This window comes from Monodelphis domestica, chromosome 1, assembly GCF_027887165.1.
Source record: "Monodelphis domestica isolate mMonDom1 chromosome 1, mMonDom1.pri, whole genome shotgun sequence".
Classification (NCBI taxonomy): Eukaryota; Metazoa; Chordata; class Mammalia; order Didelphimorphia; family Didelphidae; genus Monodelphis; species Monodelphis domestica.
In genome coordinates, this window is record NC_077227.1 from 472397315 (window position 1) to 472421933 (window position 24619).

At 41.3% G+C, this 24619-nt stretch overlaps 1 protein-coding gene across 2 annotated transcripts in view; it reads right to left on the reverse strand.

Annotated features, from left to right (window-relative positions):
- Nucleotides 1-587: 587 nt before the first annotated feature.
- DIPK1B (divergent protein kinase domain 1B) overlaps nt 588-24619 on the reverse strand; it is a 40913-nt gene continuing 16881 nt past the window's right edge. For both annotated transcript variants that reach the window (XM_056812682.1, XM_001366160.4), the window contains exons 3-5: nt 6713-6820; nt 5244-5420; nt 588-2361 (exon numbers count right to left, since the gene is read on the reverse strand). In XM_056812682.1, the coding sequence (XP_056668660.1) occupies nt 1549-2361; nt 5244-5420; nt 6713-6820 (1098 nt within the window). In that variant the 3' untranslated portion in view covers nt 588-1548. The remainder of the gene's footprint in view (nt 2362-5243; nt 5421-6712; nt 6821-24619) is intronic.

The window sequence follows — 24619 nt, forward strand, 5'->3', positions numbered from 1 at the left end:
TATAATATCTTGAGTGAAGCAATAGTATTTTATTATTATTAATCCTTCAGCTAATGGGAGGGAGTTTCTAGTCTGTACCTCCATGCAAAACTTGGTGAAGTCCTGTCCCTCCTCCAAACACCTCACCTCCCAATGTGCCTCTCAGGAAGTCCCCTCTCCTCTGAGGACACACAGGGCAGCTTGGACATCAACTGGATCTGTAAATCCTATTTTAATAGTGGTTGAGACTCCCCACAAAGAGGCTGAAGATTTACACAATTCATCTTTGTCCGAGAAATCTAGAAGGATTTGTTATTTGTTAACCTTTCCCAGAGCCTGGGTTGGCAAGTCGAGCAAGGGATACTGAGCAGACCTGCCCAACTGAGGGATTTTATCAGGAAGTGTTTATCAACACTAAGATAGCAGGGGACTAATATGACAACTTAACCCTCCATCACTTGAATAACCCAGAGCTGGGAATACTAGGAGGAAAGGATCTCCATTATGGGAGGTCAATGAGCTGTGGCTAAGGTAGCTTTGACACTAAAAGAACAGCGACATCCCCAAGAAACACCCTTGGAGCAACGGTGTCAGCTCAGATAGACCAGTGGCAGTCACATAAAAGCTATTTATTTACATCAGTATTCAACAACAAAAAAAAAGATTTTTTTTTTAAAAACAGCATTATGATTCCCTTGGTCTATACTAATACAGATCCTCCCCTAATTAGGAAAGATTGCACAGTTAAGACTAATTCCTCTGCACAGCTGATTTCTGCTTTCTCCACCAGCCTTTTTAGTAATGGTTTCCAAGTTCTCACACTATTGGCCTGGGAGTCTGAAGGGTTTAGGACAATAATCTTGTAAGGATTACAGGTACATTTTTCCATGGATGAAAAGGTGTTGTAACTATTAAAAGCTTCCTACTGGTGGAAAGCTCTCTCTAGTGAAGGAGAAGAGAGGAAAGCAGAGACAGGGAGGTAAATCATGGATTCGTACTGGGGTAGGGGGTGGGAAGGGGTCCCAATTATTTTTGTCGTTATTCAATTTTTGTTTAAAATCAACATCTTCTGGAGCCGGAGATGAAAGCTGACCTCTAGCAAGTGACAAATGTTTTGTATCTAGTGTCAGAAAAAGAGGACGGGCTGGCGGTAAAAAGTCCACCTATCCCACGCCTTTCTTTCTGTTTTTGTTTTTTAAGATCCTCAAGCTCTTGTTCTGTTTCAAATTGCATTTGGGGAGTTTGGATGAGTTTTGTGCGGTGCTCGTCATGGTGGTGGAAATGAGAAATGCTTTTCGGATGACTGGACAAAAGAAAAGAGTTCAGCTCTCCTCTCCTCATAGCGGATTACCAAAATCTTTCCTGATCAGAAGGAGCTATGGTGTGGACAGAAATTAGAGAAAGCACTTGACTCTACGAGTGGCATAGAATTGTTTGTAGCCTGAGCAACAGAGCTCTGTTACCACGGGCTCTCCACGGCGGCGCGGAAATGTTTGTCCTACAGAACCCTTTGTTGGAATGAGCTGTTACCCACAAAGGACAGCAGAGGTGGGCTGTAATCCTGTCCCTTTAGGAATATTTGGTATTCGATATCTTTTTCCAGAGCAAGGTCTTGAGGTTACTGAGCACTAATGAATGGTGCACCTCCATCTGGCTGGCCAGGCCGCTCAGAGTCATGCATATTTGGATCTCCTTTTGGAGCTCATCCTTGAGGTCTGCAGGGGTGCCCGACAGCAAGTAATCCTTGAGCAAGCCACACACCTTGGCCAGGTTGGGTTGGATCAGGTCCCCCTTGCATTGCTTCATGAGCTTATCGCACGGAGCCGTGCAGTCCTGGCCATAGGTACAGTCGGCATTCTGCTCACAGTGGCGGCCCTTGAGAAAGGCCCGGACGGCCGCCTCGGGGGCCACCTTCCCCAGGTCAGCCATCTTAAAGTCGTACTTGGCGTTGTAGCCCACGTTGGCAGAGCTGGTCTCACAGATGTAGAAGACGCCATAGGTGCCATGAAAGACCTCTTCCACAAACTCCAGCAGGCCGATGGCAATCTTGGCCCTTCGAGGCCACGCCGGCGCAAACCACTGCTGGATGACCCTGTGGATGGCGGAGGGCAGCAGCGGCCTCAGGAAGGGAGGCACCTCGGTGCCGTACAAGGAGCTGTGGGGGATCTTCTCTGTGAGGTACAGATCCCCGCAGTGCCCCAGGAGCTTGGACGTATGCTCCTTCTCATGCAGGGAGAGCATGAGCAGAAACTCATTGAGCTGCAGCAGGGCCCAGATGGACTTGGCTTCTGCAAGAGACACTTTCCCATCCTGGTTCACATCCGCCATGGTGATGATCTGGCCTACCAGGCCAGTGAGAGAAGGTTGATCTCCGAGGTTAGCCTGCCAGATAGAACCAAAGAAACTAAGTTATTTCTTTTCTTTTTTTTTTAAACCCTACCTTCCATTTTGGAATCAATACTGTGTATTGGCTCCAAGGCAGAAGAGCAGTAAGGGCTAGGCAATGGGGGTCAAGTGACCAAATTATTTCTAATGCAATTAAAGCTAAGCGATGGACTAGAACCAAAAAGGTTAAAAAAAAACAAAACACTGGGCAGGGCCATCTCAGCCTGGCTCCCCAGGCCCTCCATAACTTGGTCCCCACCTAACCTATTGGCCAGTAGACAAGATTTCCTGCCTATCTGTACTGTAGGAGAAACAGATATGAAAAGGATGGACTCCCTCATGGAGTTCATAGTCTAGTTGGGGAGAAAGGACAGGAAAACATGAAAAGGTACACCAGACTGTGAGTCCAGAGAATTAGGTTGTAGTCCTGTTCTCCTAATCCACTTATTCAGTGGTTTGGGATAAGTCGATCCCTGTCCCTCTCTTGACCTTCATTTCTTCATTTGCAAAATCAAGGTATTTTATTAGATTTTTAAAAATATTTTTTAATATTCACTTTAAAAAAATTTTGAATTCCGAATTCCCCCACCCATTGAGAAAGCAAATAACATATCAATCATACATACACATGAAATCATGCAACATATTTCGATGCTCAAAAAAAAGTAAAAAAATAAAGAAATCATACTTTGATATGCATTCGGACGTGATCAGGTCTCCCTCTGGAGGTGGACAGTATTTTTCATCATGAGTCCTTTGGAATTGTCTTGGATCATCTTTTTACTCAGAATAGTCAATTCTATCACAGTTGATTGTTATACTAGACAATATTAAAGGTCTCTTTTAGTTCTAACATTCATAAACTGTTCTCTCTCCCACACTAGAGAATCTTTTTCCTAAGATATCAAAAAGGGTCCTTAGAATATACTGAAATCCAAGCTATAAATAATCTTATTCCAGTGTTCCAAATGTCTAATAATTAGAGAAATACAAATTAAAGAAATTCTAAGGTTCCACCTCACATTCATTGGATTGCCAAAATTTAACAAAAAAGAAAATGACAAATGATAGAGGGCCATCAGGCACAGAAATGCACTGTTGGGGAAGCTGTGAATTGGCACAACCAGTCTGGAAAGTACTAGAATTTAGAACTATGCTCCAAAAGGCACCAAAACTGTGCATACCATATGACCAGTTATTACCACTACCAGGCAGGCCTATACCCTAAAGAAATCAAAGAAAGAGGAAGAGGAACCATATGGACAAATATATTTATAATATCTCTTCATAGTAGGATAGATCTAGAAAATCAGAGATCATCTATCAATTAAGGAATGACTCTACATGTAATCATCTATGAATGTAATGTAAAATATGATCAGTGAGAAATGATGTAAGGGACTGTTTCAGAGAAACCTGGGAAGACATGAATTGATGCAAAGTGAGATGTGAACTGAGAGAACAATTTATACAATAACAACAATACTGTAAAGACAAACATTTTGAAAGCCTTAAGAACTCTGATCAGTGTAATGACCAACCATGGTTCCAGGGGACCCAATAATAATAAATGTTATTAAACTCCTGACAGAAGCGATGGACTCAAGATGTGGAATTGACATATTTGACACCACTCATGTGAGAATTTGTCTTGTTTGAACAAGCATATTTGTTGCAAAAGTTTTTCTTCCTTCCTCCCTCTTTTTCACTCTTTTCTTCCCTTCCTCCCTTCCTTCTTCCTTCTTCTTTCCTCTCTTCCTTTCTCTCATTCCCTCTTTTCTTCCTTCCTTCCTTCCTTCCTTCCTTCCTTCCTTCCTTCCTTCCTTCCTTCCTTCCTTCCTTCCTTCCTTCCTTCCTTCCTTCCTTCCTTCCTTCTCTCTGTCCTTTTCTAAAAAGTGGGAAAGAAAATGGGTGTTTAATTGAAAAAACATGAACCAATGCATACCCATTGCATCCCTATAAGGCAGGTAGGGCCAGAAGTGATTATGCCCCTTTTACTAAGAGGGAAGGTGTCAGATAGCCCTGGACTAGCCTTGGAGACCTGGGTTTGGGTTCCAAATCTGACTCTAACTCATTATATAGCTTTAGGTGAGTCATGTGGCCTCTTTGGGCCTTCATTTGCTCATCTATAAAAATGAATAGGTTGTTCTGGGTGATCTTGGAAGTGCTTTCTAGTTCTAACAGTTATAAATATGCCTCTCTAGAAGCCACTCAATCAATGCCAAAGCCACTAGATGGACTTTTTTGCCTCTGACAATCAGCTTTGCTTAGGTTCTGTTGGCCTAACACCCAATCAATATTTCCTAAATATGAACTGGTAGGTTTTCATTCATTCATTTAAAGACAAAAGGTCTAGGCAGTGGGATAACTAGCAACATTCACTGGGGTCGCTATGAAAGTCAGGAATGGGGGGCCACTGGGTGGCTCAGTGGATTAGAACCAGGCCTAGACATGGGAGGTCCTGGTTCAAATCTGGCCTCAGATACTTCCTAGCTGTGTGACCCTGGGCAAGTCACTTGACAGTATTAAGTCTAAGGCAGAAGGTAAGGGTTTAAAAAATAAACAAACAAATAAAAGTCAGGGATGGATGGAGACAACAGAGAGAAGAGACCAACATTAGGGCCAGAGGAAGCACAGATCAGAGAGGAAGAAGGTCAGAGACAAAGGAGGCCTAAGTCAGGCCTGGGAGCAGATGGATGCCATTCTAAGAGCTTGCCCTAAGCACAAACGACCTGGCCTTGGGTCCTTTAAAGAAACTGAGGCCATCTTTTTGGTCTGTTATGAGGTCCAGAGTCCCAAAGCCAAGTGCCCAGGGTCAGGTACTCAGGCCTTAATGAAAAAGCAAAATACAGATCTTCAGTCCCAACAAGCCAACTAACTTTGAGAAAATTCAGAAGCATCTCTCTGAACTCATCCATGGAGGTGCCTCTTGTTGGCTTATCAAACAGAACCAGGTCTCTTCGTGGGGCTGTGTCAGGATTATTCTCAGCCTTCAAGGCCTCTGTGATGCCACATTTGATGATCACCGATTTCCCCTTCCAAATCCCACTGTACACCTGTACAAAGAAGAAAAAAAGGGTTGAGGAACCATCCAAGTAGAAAGTTAAGTTTCTTCCCTTCACAACCACCAAAATAGATTCTTGCAAAAAGGTTCCTATGAGAATCACTGGATATATGCCTAGCAACTTCCAGGCCCAGAACCAAATGAAGAGCAGTAAGGGTAATAATAATAATAATAACAATAATAAATGGATAACTGGAGCCATCAGGAGCACAGATTCTCCTGAGTTTCCTTCCCTCTGAGTGGTCAGTGGGAACATGGGAACTATATAGATTATGAACCTCTTGGTCTCTGAAAACCTTTCTGCAACCCTCCTTTCTCCTGTTAGCAGCTGGGTAGCTCAGTGGATAGGGAAATAGGTCTAAAAAGAGGAGGTTGTGGGTTCAAATTTGGCCTCAGACACTTCTGAGCTGTGAGACTCTGGGCAAGTCACTTAACTTCCATTGCCTAGCTTTTACTGCCTTGGAACCACTACTTAGTATTGATTCTGAGATGGAAGATAAGGGTTTAAAGAAAAATAGCAGGAGGCAATCCCCAGCGGAAAGCACTAGATCCTCACTCCTACAAGGATCAGGCCTGGGACAAGGTTTCTAGCGCTCGGAGCAGCAGTCTGTGATTCCCTGGGTCTTCCTGCTGCAATATAACGAGGCTCTTGGCACAGCAGAGGACAGTGTGACACAGGCCTTTTTTTTTTTAAATAAAAAAAAATTTTTTTTGAAAATTGTATTTAATTAGTTAATTTAGAATAGTTTTCCATGGTTACGAGATTCATGTTCTTTCCCTCCCCTCCCCCAAGCCCCTCCTGTAACTGACGTGCAATTCCACTGGGTTTTACATGTGACATGGGCTTTGAGTCGCCTCCAGCAATGGAAATGGGCTGCCCTTAGCCATCTGGTTTCTGATTTGGACCCTACGTTTGGTCAGGGGCATGAAGACAAGCACCTAAGGTAGTCGGTGCCGAGAGTGAAGAATCCACACAGTGGCTGAGGTCAGGGCGCTTAGTCTATATCTGACTCGGGGGCTCCCTTTTTTTCGTGGATCGGAAGCACAGACACACAGGACTGAATCAACGACCTCCCAAACGTTTTCCTGTACATGGAAGTCATCCACAGAGGCGGAAGGCACAAAAGCCGAGGAAATCCCTGGACGTTGTGACAGCCTTCCATTTCCACCCCCTCGGGTGTGCTGGGGACGTTTCAGGGCTTGGGAGGCGATGCTGCCCTTGTTTGCAAAGCCCCCGATCCGCACACTCCGCCCTGGCTCTGCTGGCCCCACATCTCGCCTCACCTGCTTCGTGGGAGATGGGGAGAGGCATTGCTGGAACACCAGGGTGTGCTCGTCACACAGGCTGGCACAGGCAGAACCTGAGATGATGCCCTTCTTGTACTGATCACACTGTGGGGAGAGAAGGTTGGGCATGGAGTCAGGGGGCTTAGCCAACAGGAACATATTTGGATCACAGCCAAGACTAAGCAAGAGGGAACCAGGCTCCCCGTTCCAAAGCTCCTTTGCCACATGAGCACATCCCCTAGATCCCCGGGCCATGGCCCAATCCCTCGCGCCCTGTTGTGCCTCTGAAGGAATACCTTTCCCCACCCCTTCTGCCTTTTTATAAGCCCACAGTCTCCGGAGACCCAGTTCGAGTCCCCGTGCCTCCAACACATCTTCTTTGGGGATTAATCATCAAGCGTTTATTAAGTACCCACTGCTGTGGCAGACACTAGATAGAAACACAGAAGAATAGAACAGAAGGACAGAAGAAGAATCTCTGCCCTGGAAGAGCTTCTGTTCTGTTCAGAGAGACAGTAATGTATGTATATTTAAAATAAATAAAAGGTAAAGAAGGAGAAGCATTAGCAGCTGGGAAGGGGTCAGGAAAGGATTCATGTACAAGGTGGCACTGAAGAGTTAGTCAACGGGCAGTTAGGTGACTCAGTGCAAAAGAGCCTGGCTGGAGACAGCAAGTTTTGGGTTCAAATCTGGTCTCAGACATTTCCTTTCACTCTTTCCCTCTATTTTGTAAATAAAACTGATAAAAAGTCATTTGACAAAATATATTAATTTTGGTGACCACATTCTCTTATATTTAGTCCAACCTTAATTTTTTTCCCCATTAAACCCTTACCTTCCATCTTGGAACCAACCAATACACAGTATTGATTCCAAGGTAGAAGAACAGTAAGGGCTAGGCAATGGGGGTTAAGTGACTTGCCCAGGGTCACACAGCTGGGAAGTACCTGAGGCCAGATTTGAACCCAGCACCTCCCATCTCTGGGCCTGGCTCTCCATCCACTGAGCTACCCAGCTGCCCCACCCCAACCTTCATTTTTAACCCTATGTGATCTTGAACAAGTCACTAAACCCCATTGCCTAACCCTTCCCACTCTTCCGCCTTAGAGCCAATACTTAGCATAGATTCTGAGATAGAAGGGAAGGGTTTAAAAAACAAAAGCTAGTCAACAAGCACTTATTTAGTGCTTATCCATGCCAGGTACTGTGCCAAGTGCTTTACAAATATTATCTCATTTTATCCTCGGTACAACTGCTAAGTAGCCATTTATTATTTCCTTCCAGGGTTGTTCTGAGGAGACATGAGATCATATCTGTAAGACATATAGCACAGTGCCTGGCACATGGGAGATGCTACGTAAATGCTAACTGTCGCCGTTGTTATTATTATTATCATTATTTATCGTGAGTTGTACGGGTGTCTCTATCTTTCTGATCACAAGTTGTGCTATTCTTTGTCTTCCTACAAGAGGCTTTGGACAGAGAAAGCTCTGATTGCATCTTGGTCAACTGGATAACAAGATAAGACTTTGGAGTGGATGAGATGAAGGTGATTAAGGAGAACGGAATAGCAGGAGGAGCTACTGCTGATTCTTTTTTTCAGTTGTGTCTGACTCTTTGTGATCCCATTTGGGGTTTTCTTGGCAAAGATACTGGAGTGGCTTGCTATTTCCTTCTCCAGCTCATTTTACAGGTGAGGAAACTGAGGCAAACAAGATCAAGTGACTTGCCCAGGGTCTCACAGGCTAGTAAGCGTCTGAGGCCAGATTTGAATTCAGAAAGACGAGTGTTTCTAACGCCAAACCTGACACTCTGTCCCCTAGCTGCTGGAAGAGGAGGTGTGGGAGGTAAATAAGAATGAAAAGACTTGAGGCAGAGGTAATTGGGATATGCCACCTAGAAGTGACTGACACCTTCAGGTCCTGAATGCTGCTGCTCGCTGAGAATAACTGTCCCTCCCCTGTTCCTATTTGAATCTTGATTCAGAACTAGTAAGATATCCTTGGCCCTGCTATGCCACTGGCTTGGTTTGCAAGCTGTCTGTTCCTGAATGAGAGTCAAAATGGCTGTTTTAAGGCATTGCAAGACTGTTTCTGTGGAATTGCTTGCTGGCCAAGAATACCAAAAGGGAACTTCCAGTTTCTCCATCCAGCAAATGCATGGTTCGATGAGACTTTTATCAGAAGTAATTCTTCAGTAAGAAACATTTAATTATAAGTAGAGTGGATAAAACGGCATCTGGTCAGAACTGTTTGGGGGAAAATAAACCACGGGGTCCCGAGTTGGCGGCTCTTGCTTCCTGGGAGTTGTCAGGGATGAGAAAAGGGGCCAAGATTGATTGAGGATCGGCTCCAGAGGAAGACCTTCTTTGAGTCTTTGAGGGGGGGTAGATAGCTGAAGGACTTCTGTTAGTGCTTTTTAGTAGCTATACTAGTATTGGCTATTACCCATGCATGTGAAGTATCGACTTTATATCAAATCCTATAATATAATAAACGATGTTATAGGGAGACCCCAAAGAGCCAAAACTTTACCACCCTAGAGGGGCAGCTGGGTGGCTCAGTGGATTGAGAGCCAGGCCTAGAGACACAAAGTCCTGGGTTTGAATCTGGTCTCAGGCACTTCCCAGCTGTGTGACCCTGGGCAAGTCACTTAACCCCCATTGCCCAACCCTTACCACTCTTCTGCCTTGGAACCAATACATAGTATTGATTCTAAAATGGAAGGTAAGAGTTTAAGGGGGAAAAAAAAAACTATGCTCCCTGCTATTGTAGTGGTTGGACATTTCTACCTGCCTCCAGGATATCTTAAAATAGATGTCTGGAAGGTATCTCAAGATCAACATGTCCCAAACAAAATTCATTTTTTTCCTTCTAAAATCCCCTCCTGAGCTTCCCTGTTACTATTGAGGGTACCATCATCTTCCCAGGCACTCAAGGCTTGCAACTTCATGGTCATCATAACTCACTATCACTCCATTCTGCTCCCAAATCTTTTTTTTTCCTTCCCAACATCACCCACGTATGTCCTTTTGTCTCCATTCACACAGCTACAACCCTAGTTTTAGGCCCTTATCACCTTTCACCTGAGCTATCACAATAGCCTCCTAATTGGTGCCCCTCACTCAAATCTCTCCCTCTTCCCATCCTTCCTCTACTCAGCTACCAAAGGGATTTTTCTAAAGGTAAAGCTAACAATGCCACCCTTTCTGCTCAGTGAACTCCCTATTACCTTCAGGATCAAATTTATATTCTTGTCTTTGGCCTTTAAAGCACTTCATAACCTAGTCTCTTCCTATCTTTCTAGTCTTCCTACAGTTTGTTGTTGTTTAGTTGTGTCTGATTCTCCATGATTCCATTTGGAGTTTTCTTGGCAGAGATCTTTGAATGGTTTCCATTTCCTTCTCCTGTTCATTTTACAAAGGAAGAAACTGAGGCAAACAGGGTTAAGTGACTTGCTCAGGGCCATACAGCTAGTGTCTGCAGTTGGATTTGAACTCAGGTCTTCCTGACTCCAGGCACAGTAATCTATCCACTATGCTACCTAGCTCCCCTTACAGTTTTATTTCCCTCCATGCTCCATGGTCCAGTGACACTGGTCTATTTGTAGTTCCTCCAATATAATGCTCTATCTCCATACCTGGAATGCCCTCCCTCCACATTTCTGCCTCTTAGCTTCCCTGTCTTCCTTCAAGAATCAGCTCAAAAGGGGGCAGCTGGGTAGCTCAGTGGATTGAGAGCCAATCCTAGATCCTGGGTTCAAATCTGGCCTCAGACACTTCCCAGCTGTGTGACCCTGGGCAAGTCACTTAACCCCCATTGCCTACCCTTACCACTCTTCTGCCTTGGAACCAAAACTCAGTATTGATTCTAAGATGGAAGGTAAGGGTTTAAAAAAAAAAAGAATCAGCTCAAAGGTCACCTGCAAGAGACTTTCCTGGTCTCCCCAAGATATGGATGCCTCCCCTTTCAGTTCTTTCCATTTGCCCTGTATATATATATATATATATATATATATATATATATATATATATATATATACACACATATATATATATGAATGAACATATGTATGTATATGTACATGTGTATATAAATGTATACTGTATATTTGTGTGTGTGTGTGTGTGTGTGTGTGTGTGTATATATATATATATATATATATATACACCAGCTATAAATGGACCCACTTATTTACATATAGTCTCTCAGTAGAACGTGACGGAAGGAACCTTGTTTTTGGTTTCCGTCACCAGTGCCCAGCATGGGACTGGCATGAACAAATTCTTGTTGACTGACAGAAATGATCCTAACCCCTGTGAGGCTCAGGCTTCCGTCATACTAGGCACATTGCCCACATTTCCATCCCCATCCATCAGACGCAGACTATGGCTGCTGAAGTGTCCAGTGCCTGCCCTTTCTCTCAAGCAGCTCTGAACCTCTAGAGCCCCCTGGTCTCCCCTGATGACTCCTTTAAGCCCTCCTGAAAGCTGCACATGCCAGGCTCCCCATTACTACACGGATCTAAGAGAAAGATAAATAAATGAGTCCCCGTGGGGAGGTGGTCAATACTTCGTTATCACTCACCAGCATCCATCTGACAGATGGAGCCAGGACCTTAATTAAAATATAGTTCCAGGCTCTGGGGCTAAAGAGCCCACTATCTGTTAGGATCAGAGGGAGAGACAGCTAAAGACTCCATTGCCTTGTGGGAGGAGGAGGGAAAAAGATTGGGGTGGGAAGAAGGATAGTATTTCCAGGTATGGAACTGCTTTAGAAAGAAGGTAGGCATGGGAGCAGCAAGGTGGCTCAATGGATAGAGAGCCAAACCTGGAGATGGGAGGTCCTGGGTTCCAGTATGACCTCAGACACTTCCTAGCTGTGTGACCCTGGGTAAGTCACTTGACCCCCATTGCCTAGCCCTTACCACTCTTTTGCATTGGAGCCAATACTTAGTATGGATTCTAAGATGAAAGGTGAGGGTTTAAAAGAAAAAAAGAGGGTAGGCAGAAAAAGGAGGGGAAGTAGGCTTATCGCTCTCTCTCTCTCTCTCATCATTTAGTGTCTTTGTTCATGGTTATTTCCTCTGCCAGAAAATCCCCTCTACCTGGCCACATTTTACCTAGCAAGGAGACTACACCTCCTCCAGAAAGGTTTTCCTTACCTCTCCAGCCCCCAAGGATCTCTCTCTTCCCTGACTTCCCAGAGTACTTAACTTCTACCAGCAAGTATGGGCTAATTATTGGACACCACTAAAATGATGTCCTTTGGGTCTGTACAGTGGCACTAAGACTGCCTCTAGATAATATCTCATGGATTATTCCACCTATGAGCTAAACCCACATCCCTATCAACAAAGCCCAACAGCCTTATATAGAGCCCCCCATGAAAGGACCAGGGCCCAACGCTTCAGGTATGCAGAAAATTCTCCATACCTCTGGATTCTCCACTTTGTTTTTGTGATGGTGACAGCCCACCTTCTCCATTAAGAGTTTTTATTGAACCCTAAGAGGTACAGAGTCACAAGCAAAGATGGACAGTTGCTTTGCTCAAAGGATTCTCTTGATTAAAACTAATTGAGAGCTTCCAAGAGAGGAAAACAGGGTGGGATAGGAGTATTGTACTGAAAGGACTTAATCCCAAGCTTTGTGAGAGCTGGATCAAGTCCCAGGGCTTCAGTGTATTTGGCCCTCTGGGAAATGAGGAGGTGACACTAGTCAATCTTAACTTGTTTTCCCATACAGCTGAGAGAGTCTATGATAGTGGTCTGTCGATTTGTGCTGCTAAACAATGCTGGTTCCAAATACTTTGACCCTTTTTATTTGGGATAATGGGGCAGGGAAAAGTGTGGCATTAGTGTTAGAATAGAGTTCTTAACTTCAAATATATCAGGTTTTTTAACCCTTACTTTGTGTCTTAGAATCAATATTAAATATCAGTTCTAGGGGACAATGGGGCTAGGTGACTTGCCCAAGGTCATACAGCTAGGAAGTGTCTGAGCCCAATTTGAACCTCCCATTTCCAGGCTTTGCACTCTATCCCTTGAACTACCTAGCTGACTCTATCAACTTATTTTAAAATATATTTTTGTATACTTATATATATTTCAACATAATTGATTTCCTTTGTAATAGCATGTCTTTTCTTTTACGAATTTAACCTCTCTAAGGAGAGGTACTTGGGCTTCACTAGACTCCCAAAGTGGTCCTTGATACGACAAAATGTTAAGAAACCTGTCCAAGGTAATGAATAACTAAACACTTCACTACTTGAGACACCTGGGCCCAAAAGAGTGGGGCAAGTACCAAGTTTAGAGATGAGATAGAGATAGAGAGAGAGAGAGAGAGAGAGAGAGAGAGAGAGAGAGAGAGAGAGAGAGAGAGAGAGAGAGAGAGAGAGAGAGCGAGCGAGCAGGAATATGGGTAGAAGATTTCCAAATACCTTCTCTCTTACATTTCCACTGGCCATTCCTTTAATTTAACAAGTTATTCTTCCCTAAGAGGATCAAGTCTATTTTTATTGGTCATTGATACTTTTACTCAATTTCTTTTCACCAATTGGACGCTAAGCTCAGTTCAGCTCCTCAGCTCCAAGTTTTGATTGCAGAAAGAGAGAAAGCAAAATGAAGGCGTCTATAAGGAGGAAATATCGGTGTGCATCCCTCACAGTTATTGCTGCCTTGTTCTCTTGGCATCCTAAGACCCCTCTAATGGTGTGCCAGCAGTCCCTCCTAATCCCCACCCCCCGCCCGCACCAAAGCCAGTGCTGAGAGTTGGCTCTGTGAAACCATCCTGTAGCTCGTCCCTGGGCTCCAGCCAGGACAGGCAGATCCTGGCCCTCCCTAGGTAGTGGTCTGAACCCCTCCAGAGTGAGGGAAGCCCAGGGTAAAGGAGATAAATCTTAGGAAAAGATCCCTGAAGGGCAGCCATTTGAACTTTCTAGGGAGTAAGAGAACTTGGGAAGGTGAGAAGCAGATCCCAGAGGGAAACATGAAAGAGAACAGCTCCCTGGCCCACGGCGCCCGCCTCTCCCTATAACCCACAGTCACACACACAAGACCCTTTGTCCCTCTCCCCAGCGTGTCTGATGTTGCTTCTGCGCAGCCAGGGGGCCACAAAGCTTAGTGTGTCTGGCTGGCGCTGTGGGGAAATTGAGAAAGAAACCAGATGTCCCAGGGGGATGTTGGTTTGGGGGAGAGTGGGAGGGCAAACAGAAAGAGCTCTTAGAATAAGCCATCGACTTGGACTTTGGGGGCACTGGAGTGCCCAACCATGAGTCCAGAATACTTACGATGGAGTACGCTGCCCACTTCCTGGCAGAAAGGTGAAGGACTCAAGGTGCCGAAAGAGACATAGTTTTGGAAAAGGAAAGGCTGTTGTGTAAATTTTGCTTATTTGTTATAAGGGTTTTTTGCTCTTCTTTCTCTTAATTTTTTAATCCAGGAAGTGCTAAGGGGAAGAAAAGTTTACAATAGTGATGTAAAAGAAAAGAGGACCATTGAAACTTTTTTTTTAATGCAGAAGGAAACAGAGGGAAACACAGATAGGTGGGACAGTTTTGAAAGGAACATGTGTAATTTATTATATACTTTAAAAAAACAGCAAGCAGTATAAAATGGATTTCCCAGGTACATAGAGAATCTGTTTTTTGTGATCTTCTGTGAGTGAAAAGGCTTTATTTGGTGTTTGTATCCAAAAAATTTTTTTAATTAGCTATGAAAATGCTAGGGAAGGAATAATTATTCTAGAATTTGGGTAAGATCTGAAAGAGATCAAGCAATCAACAAATATTTATTGAAGCCAACTGTGCTTAAGAGACAGAGATTGTCTTCCTTATTCTGAGCAAAGGAGAAGAAATATTTATTAAGTATCAAAATAATGGAGGACTTATGGAGAAGAGTAATAATGGATAGAGTGGGTGAGAGAGAAAGAAAACCAAAGACAGAGGGCAGAGGTAGACCTGGAAGGTAGGAGTTCTTTGTTCCCAGGTTAGGACTGGGATTTATTAGATAATTAGGCTCTCTTATAGTGAGAAGACATCAGGGCTCCTCTGTACCAAGTCCAGCATCTAGCCTTTTTTCCTATTTTGGCTTTACAGAGATACTTGGTCCTTTTTTGGTACCAAGGAGAGCTCTGGTAGGGGAGCCGTTGGAAAATGAGGGCATCATAAAACATTTAAAAGAGGGGGAAAAAAAAGTCTGGACTGAGGGGGGAAAATCTTTTGAGAAGGCTGGTCCTAGATTCATCAAGCCATGGGGATAGGTTTAAGAAATATAGGTACAAATACCCATGAGGGAAACTCTACCAAACTACCTGGGTACTTGGGCCTAGTACAGAGAAATAAGCACCCTGGGCTTTGAGATGTGAATACACAGAGAAAAAAAAATCAGAAACATAGGAAGTTAGGAGTGAGGGATAAGCTTTTTATGAAGTTTGTTACTCCTCACAAAAAAATTTTTTTTTGAAAAAAATAAAGTAATGCCAATTTGCATTGAGTGATTTTTTCTTTTCTTTTTAAAATTTCCATAAAGCTAATATTCATAGAGCACTTCATGGTTTGCAAGGGGCTTTACAAATATTGTCCCATGTTACCCTTGCAATGACACTGGAAGGTAAATGATACTATTATCCCTATTTTACAGATGAGGAGATTGAGGCAAAGATCAGGTAACTTGCCCAGGATCACATAACCCATAAATATCTGAGGCTAAATTTAAACTTGGGTCTATCTGACCCCAAGTCTAGGATTTTATTCAAAGTGCCATATTTTACTAGCAAATCAAGTTATGTAGTATATAATTTTGTGTTTCTAAACTAATAATAATTTTATAATTATCACATATTATATATATATAATTAATGTAAATAATTATTATTTAGATTGTGGGTTCTTAAGCTGGAGTCCATCAAGTTCATGAATAGATTTCAGGGATTCTATTATTTTGAAGAGAAAAAATTACAACTTCATTTTAATGCAATTTCCATTATAATTCTATATTTTTTACTTTATTCATTTAAAATTTTATTTTAAAAACATTATGCTAAGAAGGGGTTCATAGGCTTTATTCCAAAGAGGTTCAGGACATGCACAGAAAGACCAAGAGCCTCTGCAATCTCTAAAGGACATTTTAAAACTGCATTGTATTTCACTATTCCTCTAATTTCCTACTTTTTAAATTTGAAAATCTCAAAAAAAATCTTTCTCCATTACTCTTCTTCCTCCCACAGCTGACCACTGACTTAAAGACTCCCAGTAACTATGCATCTTTAAGTGAATTGATGTGTACAACATAGTGGAGAGAGGGCTAGGCTTGAAAGGAAGGTCTGTGTTTCACATCGTGAGTGCAGCACATAACAGCTACATGTGGTCAAAAGGTAAGGGTTTTAAAAAATATGTAATCTAGAAAAAAAAAGTTACTATGCTTTTCATACCCTTTGGCCCAGAAATCTTACTACCTGGTATATACTATGATGGGGAAAAAAGGTTTTGTATATACTGAAATATCTATTTTAATTTTAATTTTTAATGCCAAAATATTTATAACAATAGTTATGGTATCAAATAATTGGAACCAAAATGGCTGTCCATTTAAGGAGCAGCCACATAATTTGTGGTAAATGTGAATGGAATGGAATGCTCTTGTAGCATAAGAAATGAAAATATATGTTCATAAAAACATAAGAACTCCTTTATTGACTGATGGATAACAAAGAAAGCAGAAATAAGAGAATATGTATAACTACAATAATATAAATGAAAACAACATTATAGCTGAACACAGATTCAAGGCAATGTCCAACCATGGTTCCAGAGGAGAGATGATCAAACAATTCCCTCTTCTCAGCAAAGGTAGGGGATTATGGATACTGAATGTCATATATATTGCCAGAAACAATCCCTTTATTAATTGGTTTTGCTTCACCTAAATTATCAATGAGACAAAATAATCAGGGGCTAGACTCCCATCTCTAAGGTATCTTCCAGTTCTAAGCCCTGTGGCAATGTAATTGCTTATGATTAAAAAAGAAAATCCGAGAAAATAAACAGTAAAGAACCACTAAGTGCAAGGACTAAGGACTCTGGGATTGGCACTTTCAGCAGCCTCAGAGGAGGTGCTGACCCTTTGGGTGAGGTTTTAAACATCATATTAGAAAGCTGACTTGTCCTCTCATTAAAAGGGGCAGTGGGAGTGCAGGGAAGGTGGGGTTTTTCAAAGCAAAACTTCCAAATTACAAGAGTAACGCTTGTTAGTATAATTATTCATCAGCCCTCCCAAATGCTTACCTATCTTATGTTATTGAGTGAAAACTACTTGGCATCAAGGAGCAGGTCCCGGCTTCACCCTGACTCTGAAGTCTAGTCTAACCTCTCTGGAGATGGAAGTAGTTAAAAAAAGGAAGCCAGAGCCACTCCTCACAATGAAAACTTCAGCAGCTAAAAGGCCCAAGACCAGACAAGAGAACCAAACCATCTAAACAACACATTTGTTTCTAGCTTTATTTCTGCATCTGGGCAACAAAACAATACACTAGAGCTGGCAAATAGGACGGGCCTCTCACTCACAAGAGCAACAATAGTCAATTTGGGGTATTTAATTCTACAAACCTACCCCCAATACTCACCTATCAGCCCTTTATTTTAGCTTAAAAAAAAGGGAAAGGAATAAGAATATTCAGCATATTTTATTAGGGTGTGCAACTAAGAATTTTTTTAAATCCTTATTTTCTGTTTTAGAATCAATACTAAGTATCCATTCCAAAGCAGAAGAGTGGTAAAGACTAGGCAATTGGAGTTAGGAAAGATCTGAAATCAAATCTGAACCCAGAACCTCCTGTCTCCAGACCTGGCTTTCTATTTACTAACCACCTTGATTTAGGAATTTTTAAAGGAAAATGTTTGTTTGCTCAATCAAAGTTCATCAAACTAAGGAAATCAAAAGAATGAAACATGTTTTCCCTAAATTAACAATTTAATTTAGCTTAAAAATGAGACATACAAGAAGCATTCTTTTTTTTTCTATTTTTTTTTATATTATGGAGTCTGGCCTTTAAAAATTCTTCTGTAGAGTGTTGAGATACTATAAACCAGCCTTGGGGGCAGCTGGGTAGTGTAAAAAATAGACTCGAATACAGGACTACAATCCCCATGAGCCTTTGCTCCACTTCCCCAGAATGCCTTGTAATCTCACCTGGGCCGAGATCCAGAAGGTATTTAAGCTGATTCAAAGGCTTTTGAGGGCTCTCTCTCTTGGCTCTTTTTGGACTTCCGTTTTGGAGCAGGCGGTCTCTTGCGTGATGGGAGGTTATTTTGTCTAGGCCTCTGGCCTAGGCACATGTTTCTTACTTGTATATTCTTTAATCTTTAACCTTTAATAAACCTCTAAAAAATATAATACTCCTTGCAGAGAGAAACTAATTTCTACCTGCCTCAGTCTCCCCATCTCCCCTAAATTTTAATCTTTACAGTAGCTCAGTGGATTGAGAGCCAGGCCTAGAGACTCCTAGGTTCAAATCTGGCCTCAGATACTTCCTAGCTGTGTGACCCTGTCCAAGTCACTTAACCACCATTGCCTAGCCCTTACCACTCTTCTGTCTTGGAGCCAATACACAGTATTGACTTCAAGATGGAAGGTAAGGGTTTTTAATTAAAAAAAAAAAAAGATAAAACAGCCTCTAAGAGATTCATTTATCTTACCTCAACTCTCTACAGAGTATTTTTTTCTCTATCAATTTCATTATTGGACTTAGTTTAAAATCTTTGCTACATTCCTCCCAAAATGGTACTATCCTGAGTAAGATGCATGTCTAACTATTTTAATTCTTGTGGGAGAAAAAATTTTGCAGATCAACCTTATTCCTTCAATTAGTGAAAAGAAAGTATGTTAGGAAAAGTCTTAAAAGGAAACTTTTGGGGATTAGCAAAATTTCAATTCCTATCTTTAAAAAATTTACCTTTTAATTTTCTTTTCAGCCTTCAGCTATAGCCACTTTAAGAAAAAGAAAGATAAATGATGAAACGCAGGGAACCACCAGGCTCCAAATTCAATGAGCTGCCTTATAGTTCTTACTAGAAAACACTGAAAATCTTTATAAATGACAGTAGCTTCTAGTTTTGACCTATGATGAGATATCCTTTTTTAAAAAACTATGCTCTTTTTGCTTTTCACTTTTCTTCTTACCTGCTATGGAGTTATCCAGCCTGTTTGTTGGTTTGTTTTTTAAGCACCATCTGCATTAAGCTGAACTTTATCAGTTTGTTTTTCCTAAGCGATCACAGAACAGCAAATTTAAAACCACAGAACAGCAAATTTAAAACCCCAAACTGGCAGGTGTTACAGAGAGGAGAAAAGACAAGATCAAAAATCAAGTGATATCGTCACTGACCAAGCCTTGGACATTTTAGCTCTAAAGTCATTCAAGATGATTGGCACAATAGCTTGATGTGGCACAAGCACAAAGTCATTCTCCAAATGGATTTCCCTTAAAATGTTCTACGTGAAAGGCAGCTAGGGGGTTCAATAAATAGAGAGCCAGGCCTAGAAATGGGAGGACCCAGGTTCAAAGCTGGCCACAGACACTTCCTATTTGTGTGATCCTGAGCAAGTCATTTGGCCCCCATCACCTAGAACTTACCACTCTTGGGCCTTGGAACTAATATACAGTATTGATTCTAGGATGGAACATAAGGTTTTTTTTTTATGTTTTATGTGATTGCTATATAAAATCAATATCAGATTATTTACTGTCTTGGAGAAGGAAAAGGGACAAGAGAGAGAGAATTTGAAACTCAATTTTTTTTAAGCCAAATGTTAAAAATTGTTTTTACATGTAATTGAGAAGAAAATAAAGAACAATTTTTAAAAAACACACACACAAATATTCCTTCTCCAGAAGAAATTCAGAGCATCAGCAAAAGGAACCTTATAAATAAACCTAATAAAATAAACTCTCAGAGCTCAGTTCACACGCCACCTGCTACAAGAGGCCTTTATCAATTTCCTGAGTTGTCAACACCTTCCTTGATCCCTAAATTACTTTGCTTATTGCTATGCATGTATATCCTCTAGTAGAATGTAAGCTCCTTGAGGTCATGGACTATTTTGTTTCTACTTTAGAGTCTCTAGCATCTACCATTGAGCCCAACGTGTATATAACAGATGTTTAATAATTGCTTGGGGGGAGCATCTGCATGGCTCAGTGGATAGAGAACCAGGCCTAAGAGATGGGAGGTCCTGGGTTCAAATCTGACCTCCAATACTTCCTAGCTGTGTGATCCTGGACAAGTCACTTAACCCCTAGCCTTTTCTGCTTTTCTGCCTTGGAACCAATACACAGCAATAATTCTAAAATGGAAGGTAAGGGTTTAAAATAATAATAATAATTGCTTATGGCATAGAATTTCTATTTGCAAAAACTACCACTATATAGGAGTTTTCCCACTGCCTTTACTAAGATTAACAATCACTTGCTTCTGGGAGCTTGCTATCCATCTAGACAGTGCTAAACCAAGGAAAAATCAATCTCTCTCTTCTGTTTCTTTCCAAAAAAACATAAGGTCAAGAGCTGGGCAGACTTGACAGAAACAAAGCTGAACTGGTAGAAAGGTGGGACACAGGCCAAGAGTCTTTTTCCAGGGAGTCTTGGCCCTAATAGCTAGCCATTCACTTACTGAGATATAAATGATTGTGTAGTAAGACATTTGGGATTCCTAGAATAGATCATCTTTCCCGATGCAGCAAGGGAGATGGCTAAGGATACCCAAAAGAGTAATAATAGAATGCTATTGGGGGGGGGGGGATTCAGATAAGAGCCACAAAAGCCTGGCTTACTCCTGCTTGATGCTAGTAAGAATAAAGGCAGAGGTTCCATCCTCCTATAGCCAACAAACTCATGCAAGCTCCTGGCCACAGATTTCGCCTCCTCTCCCATGGAAAGTCTTGTCCCTGGAAGTGTGCTATCTATCCCTGGGTAGCCTGGATAAGAGTATTAGAATGGTTGGAATCATAACTCTGATTGGACTGGTCAAAGGGGAAATACAGATGCCTCATCGAGCACATTATTTAAGCTACTAGGATAGTCCTTAACTTTAGAGTAGAATGTAGCAACAGGTGCCAAACAAGAGAACTTCATTTCTCAGACAGGGAAATTCATCCCTACACTAAGCAATTGGGTTCAAGTGTTTCTTTTTTCCATATCTCTATTGCCTAGAGGACCTAGTGTTGAGATGGCAGTATGACACAGGGAATAGAGGGCTGGTGTAGAAGTCAGAAAGATGTAGGGTCTAGTCCTGATACCTATCAGCTGTGCAAGCACCCACAAGCCACTTAACCTGCTGATGCCCAATCAACTCTCCAAGACCATGCATTGTAGAAGAGATGATAAGCTACATCATAGGAGGTTGTTTCCACATTAAGAATTCTTTCCTTTAGGTTTCGATCAAGGACACAAGTAATACCCAATGAAATGGCACATTGGCTGCAGGGAGGGTGGGGAAATGGGAGGGAGGGAAATAATATAATTCTTGTAACCAAGGAATAATGTTCTAAATTGACTAAATAAATTAACTTAAATTAAAAAAAAAGAATTATTTCCTTTAGTGAAATCATAGATCCAATCTCTATCCCCAACTCCCTTCCTCCAAAAAAAAATCCTAATGTTAAATAAAATTTTCTGAATACACTTAGGACAGAAAACTGCAGAAATAAATAAAATTTGAGTATTATGATGAAAATAATTATCATATCTGACATGCTCTTAGGGTGTTAGTTTCTGGAAATCAATAATAATGCTGAAGTTAAAAATAAAGTGCTATTTCTTAGGTGATAAGTCCCAGGGCAAGTAGAATTTATCTCCCTGGTATCAACTCTTGAGCCCTAAACAAAAAACAAGACAAAAAAAAATTCTACTTGGAATGAGACAAAGGAGTCAAAAAAGACTCCATAGTTTAAATACCAAAAGACTGTATAATCTTTTTTTTAAAAAACCTTTACCTTCTGTCCTTGTAAGAGTTCTAAAACAGAAGAGGGGCAAGGGCTAGGTAGTTGGGGTAAAGTGACTTGTTCAGGGTTACACAGATAAGAAGTGTCTGAGACCAGATTTAAACTCGGGTCCTTCGGAATTCAGGCCTGATGTTTTATCACTGTGCTACCAAGTTTCCCCTGAAGCTGTGTAATCTTGGACAAGTCACTTAGTAGGGAGGGACTCTGTCCCCAACTGTAAATTTAGGCAGTGTTGAGTGATGAGAGGAGATTGAGGAAATTATTTCTGCCCTTCATCTCTTTCATAGGAAAGAGAAGGCTGAAGGGGAATAACAGCTCGTTAGAGGATTTGGGTTATACAGATCTGGTAAATGCAGGTTGTAGATGAAAGCAATAATGGTTCCCTTTACACATTGACAAAGATGACAAAACATAAGAATGGTCAATATTAGAAAAGGTATACAAAGAGGTGTGCTCATACTATGTTAGTGGAACTACAAATTAATACAATCATTCTGGAAAGTTACTCTGAACTTTATGAATAAAAAGACTGAAATGTCCATCTCCAAACAACCTGCTGCTAATCATTTACCCCACACAGGCCAATAGAAAGAAAGGCCAAAAGGTACTATCAGTGTTATATACACTAAAATATTTATAACAGCACCTTTTTTCAATAACAAAAAACTAGAAACAAAGTAGATGGCCATTGACTGAGGAATGACTAAACAAGTTATGGTACATGAATTTAATGGGATACTATTGTACTATAAGAAACAATGACTATTAAAAAAAAAAAAACAAGATACACAGGAAGACATATAAACTAATGCAAAATGAAATAAAGAAAACCAGGAAAATAATATTCACACTGACTACAAAGATGGAAACAGAAACAACAAAACAATAAAAATTGAACACTGAAATTATTAAATTCAAACTTGTCCCTCCCCAAAATTTAAAAATACACCACCTCCCTCCCTTCTTTGCAGAGGTAGAGATTATGGATGTGAAATATTGCAGATGATATTGAATGTGGTTCCATATTATATTGGTTAGTTTTGCTTAACTGTTTCTCTTTTTCTTATATGGGATGTTTCTTTGGGAAGGGAAGGGAGAAACATTTTAGAATTGTTACAAAGTAAAATAGTTTACCATTACAAATACTTATAGAACTTATTTCCCCCCAGATTCTTGTGAGCTAGAAGTTAGAAAACCTGGGTTTTCATTCTAGTTCTGTCACTAATAAGCTCTACGACCTTTGGCAAGTGAATTCCCCGGACTTTTTTTCTCACCAGTAAATGAAGAGACTGGACTGTGCTCAAATGGGAGAGGAGTGAAGGTAACAAGAATTCCCTACTACCACTACCATACTCTGTTCTTCAGTGACATTGGCCTCCTGGCTGTTTCTTAAACAAAATACTCCAACTCTGGGCTCTGGACATTTTCTCTGGCTGTCCCTCCTGCCTGAAATGCTCACCCTTCTCTTCTTTGCCTCTTGGCTTCCCTGACTTCCTTTAAGGTCCAGTAAAATCCCATCTTCTACAAGAAGCCTTTCCCCATCCTAATGTTGGTGCCTTCCCTCTACTGATTATCTTCAATTTGTCATATAGAGATATTTGGGAGCACATTATATTATATAATATGGTAGTAATATATGATATAGTTGCATTACATATATCATATGATATAACTGTCAACTCTTCCTGCTCAAGTAGCAGCAAAAGAGATATAGGTTAGACAAAAGCATAAGCTTCTAAGTATACAATATTATATATATATAATATACTATAAATTCATATATATAACATATAGTCATTTGCGTTTTCTTCTCCATTACTATGAGCTCTTTGAGAGCAGGAACTGTTTTTTGCTTTTCTTTGTATTCCAAGCACTTAGCCCAGTGACCACATAACATAGTAGGTGCTTTTTAAATGTTTCACTAACTGACTGCATAAGAAGTTGAGAAGCTGGAAGCTGTAGGCATTGGTTTATAAAGGATGCTAATTGACCAGAAGCCAGTGAAGTTTGCCCTTCTGTTGACAAGGGAAGGCAAGGAGAAATTAAGACAGCAAGGGAAGCCTTCTGACTTTCCTTAACAAGGTTTTCCTATTCTATCCATTTATTTTCCCCATACTTGCCACTGCTTGGCTACCAAGATAGACAGATTTTGCCAAGGAGAGAGACAGACAGACAGACAGACAGATTTTGCCATTGTTCCATGGAGAGAAGTCCCATTAGAAGATCCTGAACTCAGATTTTTGGTTCTGCAAACCGGAGACTCTCCTTTCCTCATGACCTAGGTTCGTGCAGACACCCCTCCATTCCCTTTTCTACCAGGACCAGGAATCCCTACAGCAAGTCCCATCACAAGCTCCACTAGGTGAGATGCAGTGTTGTCTGTCAGCAGATCACACCATATTCATCCAGGTGTTCTGTAGCCCCTCCATCTTGTCTCTCAATTAGAAGCTTCTTGTTTTTTAAATGAATTCTGATCATATTAGTTTCTTTCTTCTGCTTAGTTTTCTGATCTTTTAGATTTTTATTAGTTTCTAGTCTTTTAGAGCCTCTTTCCATCTGAGGAAATGAGTCTTTCTTTCTTGGACTAGTCTAGCCCCCACCATCCTTCCCTGGATTTGGGTCTTCCTTGAGTTAAAAGGAAAAGAGAAAAGATGGATTTTCAACTGCTAAAGGGAAATTGCTGGGGAATAGTGACATTCTGACCTGGAGCTCACTCATTTCCCACTCTTAACTGTCCTTATTCAAGTTGTTGCAGGAAAGATGTAGGTTAGGGTCACCTAGGTGACTTAATGAATAAAGAGCCAGGTCTGGAGATGGGAAGTCAAATCTGGTCTCAGACACTTCCTACCAATGTGACCCTGGGCAAGTCACTTTACCCCCATTGTCTAGCCCTTACAGCTCTTCTGC